General features: G+C 54.5%; 2 protein-coding genes across 6 annotated transcripts in view; one reads left to right on the plus strand and one right to left on the minus strand.

Moving 5' to 3' along the window:
• The window catches only part of fhip1b (FHF complex subunit HOOK interacting protein 1B), a 57297-nt gene extending 49942 nt beyond the window's left edge, over positions 1 to 7355 (minus strand). The window contains exons 1-2 of one of the 5 annotated variants that reach the window (XM_052026439.1): positions 7261 to 7313; positions 6553 to 6608 (exon numbers count right to left, since the gene is read on the minus strand). The gene's annotated coding sequence lies outside the window, so the exon portion shown is untranslated. Of the gene's footprint in view, positions 1 to 1876; positions 1956 to 4313; positions 4446 to 6552; positions 6609 to 7260 lie in introns of those variants that run through there. The other 4 variants (XM_052026442.1, XM_052026445.1, XM_052026441.1 and 1 more) reach the window with 4 other exon arrangements.
• LOC127576106 (cyclic nucleotide-gated cation channel alpha-4-like) lies at positions 1621 to 23663 on the plus strand. Its single transcript, XM_052026492.1, has 7 exons — positions 1621 to 1718; positions 4009 to 4137; positions 6193 to 6273; positions 17318 to 17422; positions 19027 to 19133; positions 21719 to 22714; positions 23179 to 23663. Exons 1-7 carry the CDS (start codon positions 1621 to 1623, stop codon positions 23661 to 23663), a joined length of 2001 nt encoding a protein of 666 aa, XP_051882452.1.
• The last annotated feature ends 1569 nt before the right edge of the window (positions 23664 to 25232 follow it).

The raw sequence follows: 25232 nt of genomic DNA on the forward strand, positions 1-25232 counted from the left end.
GTAGACAAATGCATCAACAACATCAGGCACAGCCAGGCTCCCGATGGTCCACAGATAAATTGAATCATCTACAGCTGGATTGTTGAAGGAGATAAGGAAAGATCTGCATTTCCAACACAGAATGAACCCCAGAAAGCCCCACAGTGGCTTACGGTAGTGAAGCTCCTTTTGAAAATATAGAGCAAAACAGCACGGATACAGGCCCTTCGGCCCAGCCAATCCATGCCGACCACGGTGCCCACCCAGCTAGTCCCAATTTCCTGCATTTGGCCCATATCCCTCCAAGCCCCGCCCCTGCATGTACGGATCCAAGTGCTTCTTATATGATCCTATTGTACCCACCTCTACCACTGTCTCTGGCAGTTTGTTCTATATACCCACCACCCTCTGCGTGAGAAAGTTACCCCTTGGGTCCCTTTTAAATCTTTCCCCCTCACCCTAAACCTGTGCCTCTTGTGTTGGCAACATGCAGCAACATTTGTAATCAAGGAAAAATGGTTGTACCTTAGTCGAAATGTGGTTGTGTCCTGGTTAATGGTTGTGGGGATCAGATACTGGTCCCAGGACCAGGCCACCACAGGGACCTCCCTGACTCCACTTCCAAGTAAGATCACGGGATCTTTTATATCCATCTGGGTGGGGATTGGAGAGATGGTTTGGACTGCACTTTGTACAGCACGGGACTCCCTCATTACTGCCCCTCCAAAAGTACAGCCCTCCCTCAGTACTACCCCTCCCACTGTGACAGTACTGCCCCTCCCACAGTGTGACCCTCCCTCAGTACTGACCCTCCCACAGTGTGACCCTCCCACAGTATCGCCCCTTTTTTAAGATACACAAGTTTATTCACTAAAAGCGCCACAAAGTGACAGAGTAAAAAGCTACAGCAACTATTACAATAGCCACTACAACAAAATGAACTACACAGATGCATAACCACATCAGATGCGAACCAAACTACTGCAAAACCCACCACTTCAAATCAAAATAACGTTGACACCGTCAACAACACACGTGATCCCCTGGGGACAGTACTGCCCCTCCCACAGTGTGACCCTCCCTCAGTACTGCCCCTCCCACAGTGTGGCCCTCCCTCAGTACCGCCCCTCCCACAGTGTGGCCCTCCCTCAGTACTGCCCCTCCCACAGTGTGGCCCTCCCTCAGTACTGCCTCCCCACCACAGTGTGACCCTCCCTCAGTACTGCCCCTCCCACAGTGTGGCCCTCCCTCAGTACTGCCCCTCCCACAGTGTGGCCCTCCCTCAGTACTGCCCCTCGCACAGTGTGGCCCTCCCTCAGTACCACCCCCCACCACAGTGTGACACTCCCTCAGTACTGCCCCTCCCACAGAGCAGGGCTCCCTCAGTACTGCCCCTCCCACAGCGCAGAGCTCCCTCAGTACTGCCCCTCCCACAGTACGATGCTCCCTCCAAATGTCACACCAAATTAGGGGAGCCAGGTCCCAGAATGAGACCTTCTAACTCAGAATGAAGTGTTGTGCTGGCATACAGGTGCCCCAGTGGAATGTGGGCTGCCAGCAACCCCCCGAATGTACTTTCCACAACGCCATGGTCCAATCTGAAGTTGACAGTAGAAACTAAACCAAAGCAGTTGTCAAGGCATGGTCCAGGGAACAGGGGGTAGCTCAGGGGAGCACTCAGTTCGAGCAGCAAGCAAGCACACCCAGTGGCGCCTCCCAGGACACAGCCTGGGAGCTTTGTACCTGCAATGAGCACTCAGACGGTGTTAGCCTCCCCTTAATGATCCATAAATAAATCAGCTTAACTCCGCCACGATCAGAGCCAGGACAGGGGGCGGTTAGTGAGTGTTCTACGCCTGGCAGAGGGGAGACTCACCAGATGCAAGGCAGCCCTCACCTGAAACATACACCTTGCTGTTTCTGCATCTGTCTGGGACTCAGCCTCTGAACATCGCTAGCAGCTTCTGTGTCTGCCTGTGGTGACTGCACCAGCGGCTCTGAAGGCATTCCACGCACAGCTCAGCCTGCATGCTCATGAATATTGCAGCAGGTGCAGTCAATATTTCACAGCAGATCTGTGCCTGCCCCTCCCAGCTCACTGCAATCAGCTGCAACACAGGGAGAGCAGAGGGAGGGAGATCAGCCTGCTCAGTCCCAGCTCTGCACATGGTAACAGGTTAATGGGACTGAGCATCAAGCCTGTGACAGAGCAAACAGCTGCTGGTGTTGTATTCAGAAACACACTCAGCCCGAACCAAAATATCTCAAAGCCCATGTGAGCACAGTGGGAACCTAAGTGACACTGCAATGAGCTGGCACTGCAGAACGGTGTTATGTAAAATCTGAAGGACATGGCTTCAAGTCCCACACCACAGAATTCCCACATTACACTATCACTGCAGCACCAAGGGAGTGCAGCACTATCAGAGGACAGTGCTGAGAGGTGGAATCTAGGAGGCAGTGTACTACTGGAGGGACAGGACTGACGGAGCGCCGCACTGTGGGAGGGGCAGTACTGAGGGAGGGTCACACTGTGGGAGGGGCAGTACTGAGGGAGGGTCACACTGTGGGAGGGGTGGTACTGAGGGACGGGCACACTGTCAGAGGGCGCAGTACTGCCGGAGAGCTGCGTTATTGGAGGGCCAGTCTTTTGGACGAGATTCAAACCAAGATGCCATCTGCTCTCTTGGTTGAAAGGTCCCCGGCAACATTTTGAAGAAGAGCGAACGAGTTCTCCGCAGTGTGCCAGGGACAATATTTATCCCTCAACCAATGTCACTAAAATAGACGATCTGGTCCTTATCGTATTACTATTCAGGGATCTCGGAGTCACAGAGTAACCCAGCTCAGAAACAGAACCTTCGGCTTGGCCTCGTGTTTCACCAGAGACTCCACTTCAAATGTAGTTCACTGGCTGGGAAGTGCTTTCGGGAACCCTCAGATGAGAAGCTTCATCAAATACACCACCTTTTCCTTTTGTTGAGAAGGAACAGCAGAGACTTTACAGCAGTGTTTAAAACTCATGCCCTTTTCCTATCCTTGCCCTGCAGCAGCAGACATCGGAGCGTAGCCCACACCCCACCTCAGCTGAAGGCCACCTGTCCATCAGAGGTCACCTGTGTGTACAGTCACCTCGCTGCTTGTTAATCCCATTCCGACTGCAGTGACCCTTCCCCATCCTGCCCTGTCACAGGGTACAGCTGAGGGGAGACGTGGTGCACAGCCAAATACTGATGGGGATTTTGAGTTGAAATCCTCCCACCACTGGTGAAACGATGCTAAATAAATTCAGCAACAACTCTGTCATCGTTTCTATTGACAGCAAACCACCTCAGCACGTCGGAGAGGCTGCCTGGGATTTCCCTGTTCCAGTCCCTACATTGGTGAAACAGCACTCTGGATAAAAGACATTTCCGTACTTCTGTCATTAACTGGGAATGTTTGCATAATGCAGCCAGACTACTCCCTGCACAATAACCTTCCTGCCAGACTCAGAGGCAGCATGCAGCCTAAGTATTTGTACGGTAAAATGCCGCTCCCACATGTTTCAGCTTCTGACTAGCATGGCTTCAATACCCTCTGGCTGGGATGGGGCGGAGAGTGGGATAGACAGAGAATAACATGGAGAGACGGGGGGTTCAGGCAGAATTTTCTCTTGCTCTACTTCCCTGCCTAGGACTGTGGAATCTCCCAAATCTGACAGCACTGATCCTTCAGACTGGATAATGAGGAGTGTTGGAAGGAGCAGCCTGTGAGGTTGTCAGCACCCTGATTTTGGGAAGGTGGGGGAAGGGCGCGTTGATTGGCGGAACTGAGATAATCCTGTCATCCAACAACCTCCAACCTGTGGAACGGGAAATGGTTATGAATGGAACCAGGTTTCACAGCTGGTTAACTGGTTGCTCTCAGTGCTGCTGGTTAACTAGTTACCCTCAGTTCTGCTGGGGAAGTGAGTACCCTCAATTTCACTGGTTAATTGTTTCCCCCCGGATCCCACTGGTTAACCAAACTCCCCTGGGATTTTTGCAGCAGTCTGCCGCCACCACAGTTTGGTGTGGGTTCCTCAGCCGAGCGGAACCAGATGAGAGACCAGAGGCTCCAGTCGCAGTCGCAGCTGCAAAGGGTGACTGGACACCTCTGGGTGAGACATGGGGCAAGGTAACGTTGTGAAATCAGCCTCTGACAACAGACCTGTGCTCAGCTGTTATAACCAACAGATTATACTGATCACCGTGGCCCAGCCACTCCCTGTCTAGTCTCCACACTATAGCGTCGTCTTATGCTTCCAAGTTAATTAAATACGCAAACCCTGTATTACCAGATCTCAAAGGTACCTTGTGCCTCGGTGCTCCTGCCCTGTGAATAAGCAGGAATGAGCCATCAAGCCACCAGCCTTACTGCCCTCCACAACGGCTTCTCAGGATAAAGCAGCAAGTCACTGCAGCAAAGGAGCAAAGGTTCCTTCCACAGGTTCTGGTTCCTGCCACACCTGCCCCACAGTTTACTCTTGGCATTTATCTCCCGGGGGAAGGGCTTGAAAGGTCCTGCTCATTTCTACAATCTGTTCCTCACCATACAGTACAGTAAACTACCCTCATCTTACAGTACCGTAAACTCCCTCACCATACAGAACAATAGAACAGTAATTCTTCCCTCAGCTGTTGCACTGACAAATCACACAACAATTTTGGGGAATTGTACAAAATTAGTTCTTTAAAATTTGGAAGGTGCTGAAGTCAGAAGAACCAACAACATTCTCCCTACATCTCACCGGTAAAGCCTGCCTGCACATGCCAACCCCTCCGGCACTGAGTGAACTGAACCACAGGCCAAGGGGTGGGTGCAGAAGGAACACTCTGCATGTTCAGGCACGGCTTTCCTGAGCAGATGGTTTAACTGAAATACACTTGCTGCAAGTCCTCCCCCAGTGACGTCAACACACGTACCCAAGGCCACACTCCCAGTCAGAGAGTGAGCTACACACTGAAGGGTGGTACTGAAGGACAAAAGCCATTGCTGCTAGGGCAGCAATGAGGGAGTGCTGCATTAACAGAGGCAACAGTGCTCATAGAGTGCTACACTGTCAGACGGGCAGTACTGGAGAGCTGCCATACATCTGGAGGTGTAGTTCTGAGGTTGTACTGAGGGGTAGGACTGCACCATCAAGAGGCAACAAACAATCTGCTGAAGAAGCAGCACCTGTGGAAGGAAAGAAACAGTCGACGTTTCAGGTCGAGACCCTGCAACAGGCCGGCATGCCGCTCAACCCACTGAGTTCCTCCAGCAGAGTGTGTGTTGCTCCAGATTCCAGCATCTGCAGTCTCTGGTGCCTTCATTTCCAGAGGTACCCGTTCTCAAATGTGACATTAAACCGAGGTCCCCATCTGCCATCTATTTCTGAGATGGATTGGAAAGACCTCCCTGAATTCTTGGCCAACGGCTTTTAACATCACAAAAGCAGGTTTTCCACTCACTGAGGAAAATTATTCAGTCAGAATCTCATCACTGCTTTGGGAGAGCTTGTTGCGAGGAATTTAGCTGCCTGGTTTGTCACAGAAGCACACATTCAAATCTATCCCCCGATTAAAATGCACTGCGATATCTTGAGAGTATTTAAGGCAAAAGATAAACATTGCTGATGGGGAAATCTGAAATAAAAACAGAAGCTGAAATCCTTGGAGGGGGGGTCAGGCAGCAGCAGTGGGGAGGGGAACCATTACAGGTGCGACTGCCAGTGCTGCAGGTAGTGCAGCTGACTCACAGCTTCAGAGATGGGTTCCTCCAGGGCTGTCTGTGTGGAGTTTGCACATTCTCCCTGATGCTCCAGTTTCCTCTCTCAGCCCAGAGACGTGTGGGTCGGCAGGTTAAATGGCTGCTGTAAACTGCTCTGAGTGTAGGTGGGCAGTGGGAGAGTCAGCAGGAGGTATTGATGTTGGAGACAACCGGTTACAGGGAAATAATGAGGAAATGGGACAGATGGAATTCCTCTGAGAGCCAACAGAGTCACGAAGGGCAGAATGGCCTCCTTCAATGTTGTAAGAAAATATGTAAATGTATGAAAATATGGTTTGTGATCTCTCATTAGAAAAAGAGCTGCAGCATAAGTTCTGTCTCCCCCCATTGCCCCATCACAGCTGGCGCCTGACAGGCGGAGGACGTCCAGCATTTTCCAGTTCGAGTTTGTATAAATCCAGGTGTGTTCTTAATTTCCAGCTTGAACAAGGTTGGTGGACGGAATCTCCCAGACCTTGTCACAGATATGCCAGACTCGGGAAAGCTGAAGATGTTGGACATGTAAACTGAAACAGAAAATGCTGGAAATGCTCAGCGGGTCAGGCAGTGTCTGTGAAGGGAGAAACAGTCAATGTTTTACGTCAGTGACCTTTCATCAAGCTCAGTAAATGTACAGGTTAAACACGCTTTGAGTTGCAAAGAGGGAGAAGGGTGGTGAGAGCAAATGGAATGCCCACAGAGACCAGCTCCCGAGGATTGAGCTGGGAACAGCAACGTGTGAAACCTGCATCCTTCCAAGGCAGAGCAGTGGGATCACACAGCCCAACACTGGACACCCACCTCCACAGAGCATCAGACCTCACAGCGCAGAAACCAAACACATTGCCCACTGCGACCTGCAACAAGAACTGGGAGTCAGGGACATGGATCGTCTGGGATCAGGACTTGGGATCAGCATCTCAAACCAGGAACTGATTTCAGGCATACGGTTCAGGTTCTGGGACCGGGGTTATGGGCTGGGAGCAGGAACTGAGATCACAGTCTGGGATATTGGAATGGGATCAGGAAGTGAATTCAGGGGAGTTGGGATCATGGACCTGTAAAGTGGCTGAGATCGGGGGTCTGGAACCCAGGACTGAGGTCAAGGACCAGAATGGGATCAGCAACTGGGACAGACGGCTGGGATTGAGGATGTGGATCAACACCTGTAACCTGGCACTGGGATCAAGGGTTGGGGTAGGGCACTGGGATTAGGGGACAGGGATTGGGGTCTGGGACCGGGGAATACAGTCCATGACTGGGGTGCTGGCGCGCAGCTCCGGGAAGGGATGGGGGACCGGGGACGGGACGACGACCGGGGTGGGGGGGGGACCGGGGGGGGGAACAGGGGGCCGGGACAGGACAGGGGACCGGGGGAGGGGGGCCGGGGACTGGGGGAAGGGGGGGCCGGGGGAGGGGGGCCGGGGACCGGGGGAGGGGGGGGGGACCGCGACCGGGACCGGGACCGGGACCGGGGGGGGGGGGGACGGACCGGCCGCTCTCACTCACCCTCAGTGTCCCCGGGCCGCAGCGCCGCCATTGACAACACGTGACGTCATCGCGCATCACGTAGCAGCCGCGCTCTCTGCGTCAGTGTTAGCCCCGCCCCCACACTGACAATTTGGACTGGCACCTAACCGGACCAATCAGAATCAGGCTCCCAATCCGACCAATCAGGTGCCTCATACCCCCCCCTCTCTCTCTCTCTCTCTCTCTCTCTCTCTCTCTCCCCCCCCCCCCCCCCCCACGAAGGTGTGGAGAATTCTCACCTTGGTCCCAGGTAACCCCTCCCCACCCAGGGGTCCCCGACCCCCGCCCCCTCCCGCCCCCCAGGTAACCCCGACCCCCCCCTCCCCACCCAGGGGTCCCCGACCCCCGCCCCCTCCCGCCCCCCAGGTAACCCCGACCCCCCCCTCCCCACCCAGGGGTCCCCGACCCCCGCCCCCTCCCGCCCCCCAGGGAACCCCGACCCCCCCCTCCCCACCCAGGGGTCCCCGCCCCCCCGCCCCCCAGGTAACCCCGACCCCCCCTCCCCACCCAGGGGTCCCCGACCCCCGACCCCCCCCTCCCCACCCAGGGGTCCCCGACCCCCGCCCCCTCCCGCCCCCCAGGGAACCCCGACCCCCCCTCCCCACCCAGGGGTCCCCGCCCCCCGCCCCCCAGGTAACCCCGACCCCCCCTCCCCACCCAGGGGTCCCCGACCCCCGCCCCCTCCCCCCCGGTAACCCCGACCCCCGACACCTGGTCCCTGCCCCTCCCCCACCTCAACGTCCTAATGCCTTGGTCCCACCCGCCTGATCCTCACCGTGGACAGCAGTCCCTCTCCACCTCTGTCCCCCACCCGCAGGGTCCGGGGCTCCCCACTGGTTAACTCATTCCCGCCTCTTCTCCCTCGACTCCACTCACTCCAGATCAAAGGCACTGGCAGAGGGCCGCACTACGCCTGAGGGATATGTGAAACACTCCTTATCTCACTCCTACTAAGGCCCACTCCCCCCAACTCATTCTCCAGTACGCCTATGACTGCATTGTTGCTGCCTTCTACACTCGTGCATCACTTTTGCTGCCAATTCCCACTGTGCTCTCACCTTCAGCTCTGACCCTTTCTGTCCCTTCATGCTTTTCCCCATCTCAGGGGATAGGCTTACCACACACATCCACTGTGAGCCACAGCTACCTTGAATATACCTTCTGCCACCCCACCTCCTGCAAGGACACAGTCAGTACAATGACATCTCCCCCCCGCTGACAATCAACATAGACACACCTCAAAGATCAGAGGGCTCTGGGAGTTCTGGTGAGAGTTGTAGAGATGTGAGATCTGGGGGTCCCAGTGCATGGTTTACAAAAGGCAGGTAGACAGGAACACTGAGTAATTAGAAAAGCTCGCAGAATGCAATTTCATATTTCCTTATGTTTGGTCTATCAAGTCGGTGCTGCTTCTCAGAGCAACCCATCTCCCCTCCGATCTCACTCACATGGCCACCAATTCCCACTGATTCTACCACCAGCCACCTACACTTGGGGCCTTTGGGATGTGGGAGGAAACTGGAGCATCCAGGGGAAACCCACGTGGTCATAGGGAGAACGTGTAAACTCCACATAGACGGGATTGAACCTGGTCTCGAGCTGTAAGCTAGCAGCACCAGTGCTCATCCTATTGTTTGTTGTAAGGGGAATTGAATACAAGAGTTCGAGATCGCATTCAGAGTAGTTAATGAAGGACATTAATGTGTTGGAAGCAGTGGAGAGAAGGTGTACTGGACTGAAACCTGAAATTGAATCAGAATCAGGTTTTATTATCACTGACTTACATGTTGTGAAATGTGTTGTTTTGCGGCAGCAGTACAGTGCAAAGGCATAAAGTTACTATAAATCACTAAATAAATAAATAGTGCAAAAAAATCAGCAATGAGGTAGTGTTCATTGGTTCATGGGCAGTTCAGAAATCTGATGACAGAGGGGAAGGAGCTGTTCCTGAATCATTGAGTGTGGGTCTTCAGGCTCCTGTACCTCCTGTTATGTACCAGCAACAATAGAAACACACCGAGTCACGTATAAGTGTTAGAAACTATTTTATTAATAACTACTTATGATAATAAGAAAAGTAAAAATGAAAAGATATCAAACATAAACGCCAAAACTAAACTCAAAGTGTGTGTGTGGCAAATTCCCAAACCCCAAGTCTAGGAACAGTTCTCAAAGTTCAGTTCAGCAAGTCATAAAGTGAAACGTGAGCAAAGGCTTTTTCAAAACCACTGTTGACTGAAGAGAAAATGTAGAGAGAAATTACGAAATCCACATGTTCCCCGATGGAACCCATACGACACTTCAATCTCTGATGATCTCCATTGCTTTGTTCTGAAGTATCTGCCACCCCGAAGGCATTCGATACGTGGCCGCCCACAGAAATACCTGTTTCTCATTCTCACTCTCACTTCAACTCACTGAGCAAAACAGCCAGCACATTGTTATCTTGCTGTCTTGATGACACCACACACGCACTACTACTCTACTGTCCAGGTGCCTTAAAAAGGACCTTCACCAAATAGCAACCTGCTCCGTAACTCTCCTCCCCGATGGCAGTAACGAGAAGAGGGCATGTCCCAGGTGGTGAGGGTCCTTAGTGACGGATGCCGCCTTCTTGAGGCACCACCTCTTGAAGGTGTCCTCGATGGTGGGGAGGGTTGTGCCCGTGATGGAGCTGACTGAGTCTACAACCCTCTGCAGCCTCTTGCGATCCTGTGCATTGGAGCCTCCGTACCGGGCGGTGATGCAACCAGTCAGAATGCTCTCCACTGCACATCTATATAAGTTTGCAAGAGTCTTTGGTGACGTAACAAATCTCCTCAAACTCCTAATGAAGTAGAGCCGCAGAGAAAAGGTTGGACAGGCTAAGTTTTAATGGTAAAAGGGTGTATGGGCTTGGCAGTGTAGATCCTGGGCTACTGTTTAACAATAAGTCGTCACCCACTGAAGATGTCTAAATATTCTTTAGAAGTTTTGCCCTTCTCTGTGAATATTTTTTCTCAGAGGGTCAGGAGCCTTTGGAACTCTGTCTCAAAGGGTGGGAGAAGCAGAGTTTTTGGATATCTTTAAGGCAGAGGGTGATAAATTCTTGAGAAGCAAAGAGGTTCCTGACAGAATGCAGAATTAAAACTGGAGCAGTTGAGAGGGCTGAGCGACCAAACTCTTGTTTATGTATAACCCTTGTGGTGTGTTGGCAAAGGAAATCTGCTGCCCTAACCTGGACTGGCCGCATGTGACTCCCAATGCATCAACGTACGTGACTCTTGAATGCCCAGCAACACATTCAAACCCCGTCAGGGATGGACAGTAAATGCTGCCTCCTCCCTGCTCCCTCTTCCATCTCCTTCAGTCATCCTCCTAAATATCTATCTCTCTATCTCCCTCCCTCTCCCTCGCCCCCCTTTCTCTTCCCCACCTCTCTCTCTCCCTCCCTGTCTCTGTCTCTTTCCCTCTCTCTCCCTCCCTCCCTCTGTGTCTCCCTCCCTCCCTCCCTGTCTCTCTCCCTCCCTGTCTCTCCCTCTCCCTTCCTCCATCTCCCTCCCTTTCTCCTCTGCCTCCCTCCTCCCCCTCTCTCCCCCGGGCTACCGCCCAGCTGACAGTGCAGCCCGCAGTGTTTGCAGCCCCGGGGGGTGCTGCTGGGGATACCTGACGCCTTGTTGCCGGGTGTGCAGCCATGGTGCTCGTTGCTAGGAGCTATTTGCCTGCAGGAGTCCCTGGGGCTCCCAGTGGCAGGATGAGGTGAGCTGGAGGTGATCTGCTCAGACACGGCTGTAGCCACCGGCAGAGAGGGGACGGCAGTGAGAGGCAGAAGGAACATCACCTCGAACTATGCAGCACTGGGCAGGACAGGTCTCAGTGTGGGCCAGAGCCACTGGTGGGACGGTCAGCGCTTGGGTCAGCAGGGTGAGGCAGACGGCGGCCAGTTGGGCCAGACGAAGGTAAGTCAGCTGACCGTTGGAGTCAGACCCCTGGGGCACAGACAAAGGACCTTCAGCCCATCGTCTCCGTGCCAACCATTAAATCCCCATTTACCAGCATTTGGTTCATACCTTGGCAATTCAGTGATGTTGTGAGTCTCTGCCTCCACCACCCCCTCAGGCAGTGCGTTCCTTATTCCAACCCCACTCTGGAGGAAACATTCCCCCTCAGAGCCTCTCTGAACCTTTATCCCCCTACCCTAAATCTACTCCCTCTCGATTCTTTGCCTTGGGGAAGTTTTGTACTACTACCTATCAATTCCTCTCATAATTTTGTACACCTCTGTCTTATCCTCCCTCAGTTGAAAGTGGAATTGGTTTATTATTGTCACATGTACTGAAGTACAGTGAAACACTTGCCTTGCATACCGTTGGACAGGTTACACCTGAACTGGAGAAGGACAAATGTCCTCGTGGGCAGGTTTGTGAGAGCAGTTAAGGGGGGTTTAAGCTCGTGGGCAGGGGGATGGGAACCTGAGTGTCTGATTAGAGGCTGGATCACTTGGTGTAGAAGTAGATGCAATTGTGTACAGAGAAGGTGAGGAAGGATAGGCAGGGGACGGGGCATAAACGCAGTCAGTTAGATGGGTTGACGTGTGTTTACCTTCATGCCAGAACTGTTAAGAATAGGTTAATGAACTCAGAGCGTGGGTCAGTACATGGAATAACGATGTTGTGGCCATTACAGAGACTTGGCTGTCGCAGGGGATGGCTGCTGGATGTTCCGGGGTTTAGATATTTCAAAAGGGACAGGGAAGGGGTGGGGGGGGGGAGGTGGCATTGCTAATCAGGGATAATATCACAGCTATAGGAAGGGAGGACATCACAGAGGGATCGATTATTGAGTCAGTGTGGGTGGAGGTCAGAAACAGGAGGGGAGCAATCACTCTATTGGGAGTATTTTACAGACCCCCAGTAGCCACCAGGACACCGAGGAGCAGATAAGTAGGCAGATTTTGGAAAGGTGCAAAAATAACAGGGTTGTTGTCATGGGAGACTTCAACTTCCCTAATATGATTGGCACCCCCTTAGTGCAAAAGTTTTAGATGGGGCAGAATTTGTTAGGTGTGTCCAGGAAGGATTCCTGACACAGTATGTGGACAGGCCGACTAGAAGAGAGGATCTAGTACTAGGTAATGAACCTGGTCAGGTGACAGACCCCTCGGTGAGTGAGCATTTCAGGGACAGTGACCACAACTCTCTGACCTTTGGCATAGCCATGGTCAAGGATAGGAGCAGAAATTATGAGAAAGTATTTAATTGGGGGAGGGCAAATTATGATGGTATTAGGCAAGAACTTGGGAGTATAAACTGGGAACAAATGTTATCTGGTAAATGCACCGCAGAAATGTGGAGGTTGTTTAGGGATCACTTACATGGGGTTCTAGATAGATTTGTCCCACTGAGACAAGGGAAGGATGGTCGGGTGAAGGAACCATGGTCAACAAGAGAGGTGGAAGGTTCAGTCAAGAGGAAGAAGGAAGCATATTTAAGGTTTAGGAAGCAAAGATTAGACAGGGCTCTTGAGAGTTGTAAGGTAGGCAGGAAGGAGTTTATAAAGGGATTTAGGAGAGCTGGAAGGAGACATGAGAAGGCCTTGGCGAGTAGAATTCAGGAAAACCCCAAGGCGTTCTACACATACGTGAGGAACAAGAGGATGACTAGAGTGAGGGTAGGACCGCTCAGGGATAAGGGGGGAGAAACATGTCTGGGGGTGAAAGAGGTAGTGGAGGTCCTAAGTGAATATTTTGCCTCAGTGTTCACCAGGGAGCGAGACGAATGTGAGGTCAGGGTAGAACAGGCAAATGTGTTGGATTATGTCGAGGTTAAGAAGGAAACAGTGTTGGAACTACTAAAAAGCATCAGGATAGATAAGTCCCCAGGGTCAAGCAGGATATACCCCAGGTTACTATGGGAAGTGAGGGAAGAGATTGCTGGAGCGTTAACGATGATCTCTGAGTCCTCCCTGGTGACAGGAGTGGTCCCGGAGGACTGGAGGATGGCAAACGTTGTTCCATTGTTCAAGAGAGTAAAAGGAATAATTCTGGGAATTACAGACCAGTGGTGGGCAAATTATTAGAGAGGATTCTTAGAGACAGAATTTATGAGCATTTGGAGGAGCATCGTCTTATTAGGAATAGTCTTTGTGAGGGGCAGGTCGTGCCTCATGAGCTTAATAGAGTTTTTTGAGGAAGTAACGAGACAAATTGATGAAGGTAGTGCAGTGGATGTGGTATATATGGATTTTAGCAAGGTGTTTGATGAGGCTCCCCATGGTAGGGTCATTCAGAAAGTCATGAGGTACGGGATCCATAGAAAATTGGCTGTGTGGATTCGAAATTGGCTTACCCACAGAAGGCAGAGGATGGTTGTAGAAGGGGAGTATTCGACCTGGAGGTTGGTGACTAGTGGTGTTCTGCAGGGATCTGTTCCGGGACTCCTGCTCTTTGTGATTTTTATAAATGATTTGGATGAGGATGTGGAAGGATGGGTTGGTAAGTTTGCAGATAACTCAAAGGTTGGTGGTGTCGCAGATAGTGTAGAAGGTTGTCGTAGGTTGCAATGGGATACAGACAGAATGCAGAGCTGGGCAGAAAAGTGGCAGATGGAGTTCAGTCTGGAAAGGTGTGAAGTGATACACTTTGAAAGAACGAACTTGAAGGCTGAGTACAGCAGTGTGGAGGAAGAGAGGGATCTTGGGGTCCAAGTACATGGATCCCTCAAAGTTGCCTCACAAGTGGATAGGGCGGTTAAGAAGGCGTATGGTGTGCTGGCCTTCATTAGTTGGGGATTGAGTTCAAGAGCCGCAAGGTGATGTTGCAGCTCTATAGAACTCTGGTTAGACCACACTTGGAGTATTGTGTTCAGTTCTGGTCACCTCATTATAGGAAGGATGTGGAAGCTTTGGAGAGGCTGCAGAGGAGATTTGCAAGGATGTTACCTGGGTTGGAAAGCACGTCTTATGAGGAAAAGTTGAGCGACGGAGGATGAGAGGAGACGTGATAGAGGTGTATAAGATTATGAAGGGCATAGATAGAGCGGACAGCCAGCACCTTTTCCCCAGGGCGGCAATGGCCAATACTAGAGGTCACCTGCTTAAGGTGCATGGAGGGAGGTTTTCTTTACACAGAGTGGTGGGTGCGTGGGATGCACTGCTGGGGGTGGTGGTAGGGGCCAATACAATGGGGTCATTTAAGAGACTCTTGGATAGGCACATGGATGAAAGAAAAATAGAGGGTTATGGGAGGTGAAGTAGAGGGGGGAATAGATTGAATGGCAATAAGGTTTACATAGGTCGGCACAACATCGTGGGCCAAAGGGCCTGTACTGTCCTGCATTGTTCTATGTTGTACATACAGATCAGTTCATTACACGGTGCATTGAGGTAGTACAAGGTAAAACAATAACAGGATGCAGAATAAAATGTTACAGTTACAGAAAGAGTGCAGTGCAGGCAGACAAGAAGGTCATACTGAGGTAGATTGTGAGGTCAAGAGTCCATCTTATTGTACTAGGGAACCATTCAATAGTCTTATAACAGTGGGATAGAAGCTGTCCTTGAGCCTGGTGGTACGTGCTTTCAGGCTCCTGTATCTTCTATCTGATGGGAGAGGGGAGAAGAGAGAATGACCCGGGTGGGTGGGGTCTTTGATTGTGCCGGCTGCTTCACCAAGGCAGCAAGAGGTAAAGACAGAGTCCATGGTTTCCATGACGTGCTGGGCTGTGTCCACAACTCTCTGCAGTTTCCTGCGGTCCTGGGCGGAGCAGTTGCCGGACCAAACCAAGCCCGGGATCGTTATTTTTCTTCATCTGGATTCCAGCATCGGCAGTCCTTTGTTTCTCTAGTTGCTGTACCAAGACGTGGTGCATCCTGATAGGATGCTTTCGATGGCACGTCAATAAAAGTTGGTGAGTGTCGACAGGGACATGGCAAATTTCTTTAGCCTCCTGAGGAAGCAGAGGCACTGATGAGCTTTCTTGGCCATGGCATCTACGTGGTTGGATCAGCACAAGCTATTGGTGATGTTCACTCCCAGGAACTTGAGCTCTCAACCATCTCGACCTCAGCACCATTGATGTAGACAAGTGCATGTACACCGTCCCCTTTCCTGAAGTCAATGACCAGCTCTTTTGCTGACCTTGAGGGAAAGATTGTTGTCATGACACCATTCCACTAAGCTCTCTTATCTCCTTCCTGTACTTGGACTCATTGTTATTTGGGATATGGCCCACTACAGTGGTGTCACCTGCAAACTCACCGCTCCAAGGAAAACAGACCCAGCCTCTCCAGTCTCTTGTAAAAATTCTTTATTCTTGTAAACATTGTGTATAATTTATGTTTAATTTGTTTTTCTTGTGAATGTTGCTTATCTGACACTATGTGCCTGTGATGCTGCTGCAATAAGTTTTCCATTGCACCCGTGCACACATGGACTTGTGTATGTGACAATAAACTTGAATTTGACTTTCTCTCCTCATAGCTGAAACACTCCAACCCAGGCAACGTCCTGGGGAATCTCCTCTGCACCCTCCCAATGCAGTCACCACCCTCGTGCTGCAGTTGACCAGAACTGCACACAGCACTCCAGCTGTGGCTGAACCAATGTTTTATAAAGACAGAGAAACAAAGGACTGCAGATGCTGGAATCTAGATGAAAAACACGATGATGCTGGAGGAACTCAGCAGGCCAGGCAGCATCCGTGGAGAAAAGCAGGTGGTCAACGTTTCGGGTCAGGACCCTCTTCAGGACTGAAGATAGGAAAAGGGGAAGCCCAATATATAGGAGGGAAAAGCAGAGCAGTGATCGGAGGACAACAGAGGGGAGTCGGGGTGGGCACAGGGTGGTGATAGGTAGGTGCAGGTAAGAGACAGTGATGGGCAGGTGTGGGGAGGAGGGGAGAGCAGATCCACCGGGGGATGGGTCAAAGGTAAGGAGAGAGGGAAAAAACAGGGTAGAAAAAAAGGCTGGGAAAGGGAAGAGAAGAAGCAATGTTTTATAAAGTTGTACCAGGACTCTCTGCACTTCTGTGCCCCAGCTAACGAATGCCAGCATCCCATGCACCTTCTGCACCACCCAATCCAACTGTGCTGCCTCGCCTACTCCATGTTATAGGGGAGGAGGAAGGGTGCCATTCTTGGCTGGCAATGTCAGAGGGGCTGTACTGAGGGAGGGTCACACTGTGGGAGGGGCGGTGCTGAGGGAGGGTCACACTGTGGGAGGGGCGGTGCTGAGGGAGGGTCACACTGTGGGAGGGGCGGTACTGAGGGAGGGTCACACTGTGGGAGGGGCGGTACTGAGGGAGGGTCACACAGTGGGAGGGGCAGTGCTGAGGGAGGGTCACACTGTGGGAGGGGCGGTACTGAGGGAGGGTCACACTGTGGGAGGGGCAGTGCTGAGGGAGGATCACACTGTGGGAGGGGCGGTACTGAGGGAGGGTTCCTTTCAAATGTTGATAACGTACCTGCCTCGACCACTTCCTCTGGCAGCCTGTTCCATACATTAACCACCCTCTGGGAAAAAAGTTGCCCCTCAGGTTCCTGTCAAATCTCTCCCCTCTCACCTTAAACCTGTGAAAAGATCACCCCCCATTCTCCTACGTTCCAATGAAAAAAGTCCCAATCTGCCCAACCTCTCTCCATCACTCAGTCCTTCGAGTCCCGGCAACATCCTCGTAAATCTCCTCTGCGCTCTCTCCAGCTTAATGACGTCTTTCCTACAGCAGGGCGACCAAACCTGGACACAATATTCCAAATGCAGCCTCACCAATGTCTTGTAAGATAAGATATCTTTATTAGTCACACGTACATCGAAACACACAGTGAAACGCATCTTTTGCGCAGAGTGTTCTGTATGACTGCAACATAACATTTGAAAGATCGAAGAACTGAGGGTGTGGAGGTGAGGCCCGGGGCAGATCAGCCCTTGGGTGGTAGGGCAGGCTCGAGGGTCCGAGTGGCCTCTTCCTGTTCCTATTTTCTCGTGTTCTGTCTGTGTGCTGCCACCACAGTGTGAGCAGAGTTCAGTCTCCCTCTGTCACTCCTGGCTTTGCCTCCACAGTGTTGGCTCTCCATGGATCCTGGACCCTATGGGGGATGTGTACTACTACTGGCTGGTCATCTCCAGTGTCCCTGTTGTCTACAACTGGACCATGCTGGTCAGCAGGTGAGGCTCAGTCACGCCGGTCAATGAGGGAGGCCACCTCACGAGTTGGGACCCCGCTGGCCCAGGGAGCCTGTGTCGGGGACTCACTGAGTGGACGGTGGGAGGAGGGTCTCCACTTCTGACAGGAGGCTGGGGCTGTTCTCTCCCCTGTGGAGCAGATTAAGGGGAGAGTTATTCGAGGCATTCAAAGTCGCAGAGAGTGTCTTCAGTGGCGGGGTCAGTGACCAGAGGACACGGTGTGAAGGAGATGGGCAGAAGAACTGGAGTGAGTGTTGTTTCACAGCAAGGGACTGTGGGTCCCAGTCTGCTGCCTGTGGGCGGTCGGTGGCAGCAGATCCAACATGGGTGTTCCAAACACCTGGGGAAACATAGATGTCTGTGTGGCAGTGGAGAGGGCAGGGGGTGACCATCAGAGAGCAGGGGTGACCATCAGAGAACAGGGGTGACCATCAGGGAGCAGGGGTGACCATCGGGGAGCAGGGGGTGACCATCAGGGAGCAGGGGCGACCATCAGGGAGCAGGGGGTGACCATCAGAGAGCAGGGGTGACCATCAGGGAGCAGGGGGTGACCATCGGGGAGCAGGGGCGACCATCAGAGAGCAGGGGGTGACCATCAGAGAGCAGGGGTGACCATCAGGGAGCAGGGGGTGACCATCGGGGAGCAGGGGCGACCATCAGAGAGCAGGGGGTGAGACATTGGGGAGCAGGGGGTGAGACATCGGGGAGCAGGGGGTTAGTACCTGGTCCTCTCCTGGGCTCACATTTTACCCGCCATTAATGTCAGAAATGTAATTTTGGTGCAAATGGACTGAGAGAGTGATCTCTGGGCTCTGTCTGGGCTCTGCCTCAGTGACCAGGGTGAATTAACTCCATCTCAATGTGTTCAGCACCCTCCTGGGTACAGGGAAGTCTGCATTAACCACAGGATTTCACTAATTCCTCAGGGGGAGGGGGAGGAGGAGGGCGCTCAGAGCCCTGGCAATAGGTGGGGAGAGAGTTACAGAGGGAGGGGGAGGTGTACGGGGGGGGGGGGAGGTGTACGGGGGGGTGTACAGAGGGAGGGGGGAGGTTACAGAGGGAGGGGGAGGTGTATGGAGGGGGAGGTGTATGGGGGGGTGTACAGAGGGAGGGGGGAAGTTACAGAGGGAGGGGGAGGTGTACAGAGGGAGGGGGGAGGTTACAGAGGGAGGGGGAGGTGTACAGAGGGAGGGGGGAGGTTACAGAGGGAGGGGGAGGTGTACAGAGGGAGGGGGAGGTTACAGAGGGAGGGGGAGGTGTACAGAGGGAGGGGGGAGGTTACAGAGGGAGGGGGAGGTGTACAGAGAGGGAGGAGGAAGGGATGGAGGGGGAATGTACAGAGGGAGGGGGAGGTGTATGGAGGGGGAGGTGTACGGGGGGGTGTACGGAGGGAGGGGGGAGGTTACAGAGGGAGGGGGAGGTGTACGGAGGGGGAGGTGTACGGGGGGGTGTACAGAGGGAGGGGGGAGGAGGGTTCAGAGAGAGATGCATCAGAGGACGACAGTGAAGGAGGGAACATGGTTTGGGAACACCATCTCTCGGCCGCTCCTTGGTTTATTGGACACTCACCTCCGCTTGGTCCTCAGGTGCAGCTTCAGTGAACTCCGGTGCAGGTACCTGTCCACCTGGCTTGCTCTGGATTACCTGTCCGACTTCATCTACCTGCTCAATGTGGCTGTCAGATTTAACACAGGTCAGTGTGCGCACCTGTCAGTGTTGCTGTAAGAAAGGTAACCTGTCATCCCCGACTCTGGGGTCTGGGTGGGGTTGTCCTGGGGCAGATGTTGACCTTCCACCCCATGTGACCAGGGGTCAGGTTGTACCATAACATATATTCAGCATTGGCTTGGCCACAGAATACAGGGGGTAGTGCTGGAAGAGTGTCACTCTGGCTGGAGGTCTGTGACCAGTGGTGTTCTGCAGGGATCGGTGCTGGGACTGATCGGTGATGTGTGTGTATGTGGATGACTTGGGTGAAAATGTAGATGGGTGGTTTAGTAAATTTGCAGAAGGCACAAAGATTGGTGGAGTTGTAGAGAGTTGTCAAGGAATACAGTAGAATATAGATCAGTCACAGATATAGAACATAGAGCACTACGGCACAGTACAGGCCCTTCGGCCCACAATGTTGTGCCGACATCTTATCCTGCTCTAAGATCTATCTAACCCTTCCCTCCCACATAGCCCTCTATTTTTCTATCATTCATGTGTCTATCCAAGAGTCTCTTAAATGCCCCTAATGTATCTGCCCCCACAACCTCTGCCGGCAGTGCGTTCCACACACCCACCACTCTCTGTGTAAAAAATTTACCTCTGACATCCCCCTTATACCTTCCTCCAATCACCTTAAAATTATGTCCCCTCGTGTTAGCCATTGTCGCCCTGGGAAAAAGTCTCTGACTGTCCACTCGATCTATGCCTCTTATCATCTTGTGCACCTCTATCAAGTCACCTCTCATCCCCCTTCTCTCCAAAGAGAAAAGCCCCGGCTCACTCAACCTATCCTCATAAGACATGGTCTCCAATCCAGGCAGCATCCTGGTAAATCTCCTCTGCACCCTCTCTAAAGCTTCCACATCCTTCCTATAATGAGGCGACCAGAACTGAACACAATGGGCGGAGAAATGGCAGATGGAGTTTAATCCGGGCAAATGTGAGATGTTGTTGTTTGGGAGGTCAAATGTAAGGGGAAAATGTACAGTAAATGGCAGAGTCCTCAACAGCATTGATGTACAGAGGGATCTTGGGGTCCAAGTCCATTGCTCCCTGAAAGTGGCCACACAAGTAGATAGGGTGGTAAAGAAGATGCTGGCCTTCATCAGTCGGGGCATTGGGTACAAGAGTCAGGAAGTCAGGCTGCAGCTGTATAAAACTTTGGTCAGGCCGCACTTGGAGTTTTGCGTGCAGTTCTGGTCGCCCCCGTTACAGGATGGATGTGGGGGCTTTGGAGAGGGCGCAGACCCTGGATTGGAGGCATGTGCCATAAGCAGAGATTGGACAAACTTGGGTTGTTCTCTGGAACGGCGGAAGCTGAGGGGAGATCTGATCGAGGTTTATAAGGTTATGAGAGGCACAGATAGAGTAGACAGTACCTTTTTCCCAGGGCAGAAATGTCTAATACCAGAGGGCGTGCATTTAAGGGAGAGGGGGAAAGTTTAGAGGAGATGTGCGGGGCAAGTTTTTACACAGAGAGTGGTGGGTGCCTGGAATGTGCTGCCAGGGTTGGGGGTGGAGGCAGGTACGATAGAGGGGTTTCAGAGGCTGTTACAGAGACACCTGGATGTGCAGAGACTGCAGGGACATGGATCATGTGCAGACAGAAGGGATTTAATTTAATTTGGCATCATGGTCGGCACAGACATGGTGGGCCGAAGGGCCTGTTCCTGTGCTGTACTGTTCTGTGTTCTATGTTGTACAGGAGGGGATGGGGGGGAGTTACAGGAGGGGGAGGGTTGGAGGGTGTGAGGGGCGAGGAATGGAGGTGTGCGATGGAGGCGTGGCTGGGCTGGGAGCCAGAGGGGGGGAGTGTGTTGGGGTAGACAGTGATTGGGACCCCGCAGTTCTGGGGTAGACAGTGATTGGGACCCCGCAGTTCTGGGTAGACAGTGATTGGGACCCCGCAGTTCTGGGTAACAGTGATTGGGACCCCGCAGTTCTGGGGTAGACAGTGATTGGGACCCCACGGTTCTGGGGTAGACAGTGATTGGGACCCCGCAGTTCTGGGTAGACAGTGATTGGGACCTCGCAGTTCTGGGTAACAGTGATTGGGACCCTGCAGTTCTGGGTAGACAGTGATTGGGACCCCGCAGTTCTGGGGTAGACAGTGATTGGGACCCCGCAGTTCTGGGGTAGACAGTGATTGGGACCCCGCAGTTCTGGGGTAGACAATGATTGGGACCCCGCAGTTCTGGGGTAGACAGTGATTGGGACCCTACGGTTCTGGGTAACAGTAATTGGGACCCTGCAGTTCTGGGGTAGACAGTGATTGGGACCCCACGGTTCTGGGGTAGACAGTGATTGGGACCCCACGGTTCTGGGTAACAGTAATTGGGACCCTGCAGTTCTGGGGTGGACAGGAATTGGGACCCCGCAGTTCTGGGGAAGCCCAGTTGCTCCGAGGGAGACTCTGCAGCCAGTCCCACAGGGCAGGATAAAACCCTCCGGATTTCACAGTGACCCCAAGAGTAGGCAGTGGGTGTGGGGGTTCCCCAGTGACGGGGGTGGGTGTGGGGAAGTGTGCTGCCCACGTCCGGCTGAGACAGTTCTCCCTGCCCACAGGACACCTGGAGCAGGGGATGCTGGTGACAGAGCGCCGGGCCATTGCCCGCAGGTACGTCCGCACTGCGGCCTTCCGGCTGGACGCGGCCTCCCTGCTGCCCACCGACCTGCTGGCCGTGTGGCTGGGTCCCTGCTCGCCTGCGCTCCGCCTGAACCGTCTGTTGGGGCTGCCCCGGCTGCTGGAGCTGCTGGAGCGGGCGGAGACCCGCACCTCACACCCCAACGCCCTGCGGGTCGGCCGGGTGATGGGACTGATGGTGGTGGCCATCCACTGGAACGCCTGTGCCTACTTTGCCCTCTCCTCCCACCTGGGCTTCGGCATCGACGACTGGGTGTACCCCAACCTCTCGGAGCCTGCCGGCCCCCGCATCTCCCACCAGTACCTCTACAGCTTCTACTTCGCCACCCTGATCCTGACCACCATCGGCAACACCCCCGTGCCCAGCAGGGAGGAGGAGTACCTCTTCGTGGTGGTGGACCTCATCATGGCCGTGCTGCTGTTCGCCAGCATCGTGGGCAGCGTGGAGTCCATCATGACGGAGATGGACAGGGCCAAGCGCGTCTCCTTCCCCGACCACCAGCAGATGAAGGACTACCTGCGCAGGAAAGGGGTCAGTCCCAGCCTGTGCCAGCAGGTCACCCAGTGGTCCCAGCACTTGCAGCTCCACACCAAGCTGACCAATGAGAGCCGGGTGCTGCGGCTGCTGCCCGACCGCCTGCGCGCCCAGGTGGCGGTCAACGTGCATCTGCGGACGCTGAGCAAGGTGCAGCTGTTCCAGAGCTGCGAGGACAGGCTGCTGGAGCAGCTGGTGCTGAGGCTGCAGCTTCAGGTCTTCAGTCCGGGCGACTACGTGTGTCGCAAGGGGGACGTGGGCCGTGAGATGTACTTCGTGCAGGAGGGGCGGCTGGCGGTGGTGAGCGACGACGGGCACTCGCAGTTCGCTGTGCTCGAGGACGGCAGCTACTTCGGGGAGATCAGTATCCTCAACATCCCAGGTAATGGGCAGCACGGGCACCTCACCTCGAGGGAGAGGGGCAGAACCTAACCTTGAGGGAGAGGGAGCGGGGTGGAGCCTCACCTCGAGGGAGCAGGGTGGAGCCTTATCTTGAGGGAGAGGGAACAGGGCCTCACCGAGGGAGCGGGAGCGGGGCAGGAGGTACCTCACCTCAAGGGAGAGGGAGCCTTGGATCACGGACAACCCCAGCCCCAGGCTCAGACCTGGGCCTACCCCAGGCCTCAGGCCTTGGATCACGGGCAGCCCCACCCTTAGCCCCAGCCCCAGGCCCAGACTTGGGCCTACACCAGGCCCCAGACCCAAGATCACAGACAGCCCTCGCCACTGTGCACACAGCAAGATCCCAGACCTGGCCCTGCACCTCCAGACCTGGCCCTGCACCTCCAGGCCATTCCCCTTCCTGCTTTGGTGACAGGTTTGTGTTCTCTCTCCTTATCCTGGAAGGGAGTAAGGCCGGGAACCGGCGGACGGCGAACATCCGGAGCCTCGGATATTCTGACCTGTTTGTACTGGGGAAGGACGAGCTGACGGAGGTGCTGCTGGAGTTCCCCGAGGCCCGGACGGCCCTCGAAGGAAGGGGGCGGGAGATGCTGATGAAGATGGGGCTTTTGGAGGAGGATGCGGCCCAGCGGGATGAGGGCCCGGAGGGACTGGCGAGCAAGGCCCAACGCCTGGAGACGGCGCTGGACTCGCTGCACACCGGGCTCGCTCGGCTGGTGGTGGAGCGCCAGTCCGGCCTCCGGAAGATGAACCTACGCCTCAGTCGCCTGGAGCAGGAACTCAGTGGGTGGATGGGGGATGGTGGGCTGTCGGAGAGTAGAGGGGAGGGCCTGGCCCTGACGCAGGCCCCATCCCAGATGCAGATCTGGGCCCAGGCCCAGGCCCCATCCCAGACCAAGGCCCAGTCACAGCTGCAGGCCCAGGCTTAGGACCTGTCCCGGACGCAGGCCCAGCCCCTGTCCCAGATCCAGGCCCAGACCCTGTCCCAGACCCAGGCCCTGTCCCCATCCCGGACCCAGGCCCAGGCGCTCTCCCGGATCCAGCCCCAGCCACAGCCCCGGACCCAGGCCCCGCCCCAGACCCAGGCCCCATCCCAGACCAAGGCCCAGCCACAGCCCAGGCCCTGTCCTGGACCCAGCCCCAGTCCCAGATCCAGCCCCTGACACAGCCCCAGGCCCAGGCCCAGCCTCAGGCTCTTATGTCATGGACCCAGGCCCAGCCCCAGGATCATGGGCAGTCCACGGCCCAGCTGCAGATCCAGCCCCAGGCTCAGACCCAGAACCAGGTCCAATACCAGCCGCAGGGTCAGAGTCGGGCCCTGGTCTGTGGACATCCCCAGGGCGGTGACCAGTGACCGGCCCCAAGTCCGTGACCAGTGACCGGCCCCAAGCCCGTGACCAGGACTGGCCCCAGGCCCAGTGACCAGGCCAGTGACCAGCCCCAGGCCCGTGACCAGTGACCAGGCCTGTGACCGGTGATCAGTCCCAGGCCAGTGTCCAGTCCCAGGCCCGTGACCAGCCCCAGGCCCACTTGCAGGGACATGGAGAGCTCCCGGCTCACACCAGGAGTTCAGGGTCACTGATGAGGCCAGGCGCAGAGCCAGGGACTGTCGGAGGCTTAGAGACGGGGAGAGCCCCAGGATCACTGGCAGCTGCAGGCCCGGTATTAGGAGCACTAGGGCTGGACCCAGTCCGGGACACCCTACTGCCAGAGTTTGCAGGTCAGAGGCCCAGACACTGGCCTGGCTCAGCCCCAAGCTGAGGCCTGCAGGTGCGGCAGCCACTGTCTGAGCCGTGTGGTGAGGGCCCTGGGGAGGCTGGGCCCGAGGCACGGATTGTGGGCTGGAACAGATGGAGGCTCAGCAATGGGATAACTGGGGACGGTTATCTCAGTGCCTGTTCCAGACCCACAGAGGGCTTCATCCCACATCAGGACTCCACACCGGAGCTGTCCCAGCTTGGGTGCTGCCCTGGGGCAGGACCAACCCAGTAACAGGACGGCTTACAATGACCCTGCTGTAACTGGCACTGATACACAATAAAACATTCTCCACAAAGTGACATTGTCCACTCCTTGGGATGATGAGACACCGTCTACATTGTGTGTCAGTGTTTGCAGAGGGTCCCGGGGAGTGTGTCGGTGTTTGCAGAGGGTCCCGGGGAGTGTGTCGGTGTTTGCAGAGGGTCCCAGGGAGTGTGTCGGTGTTTACAGGGGGTCCCGGGGAGTGTGTCGGTGTTTGCAGAGGGTCCCGGGGAGTGTGTCGGTGTTTGCAGAGGGTCCCGGGGAGTGTGTTGGTGTTTACAGGGGGTCCCGGGGAGTGTGTCGGTGTTTACAGGGGGTCCCGGGGAGTGTGTCGGTGTTTGCAGAGGGTCCCGGGGAGTGTGTCGGTGTTTACAGGGGGTCCCAGGGAGTGTGTTGGTATTTACAGGGGGTCCCGGGAAGTGTGTCAGTATTTATAAGGGGTCCCGGGGAGTGTTCAGTATTTACAGGGGGTCTCG

Source organism: Pristis pectinata, chromosome 11 (genome assembly GCF_009764475.1).
Source record: "Pristis pectinata isolate sPriPec2 chromosome 11, sPriPec2.1.pri, whole genome shotgun sequence".
Classification (NCBI taxonomy): Eukaryota; Metazoa; Chordata; class Chondrichthyes; order Rhinopristiformes; family Pristidae; genus Pristis; species Pristis pectinata.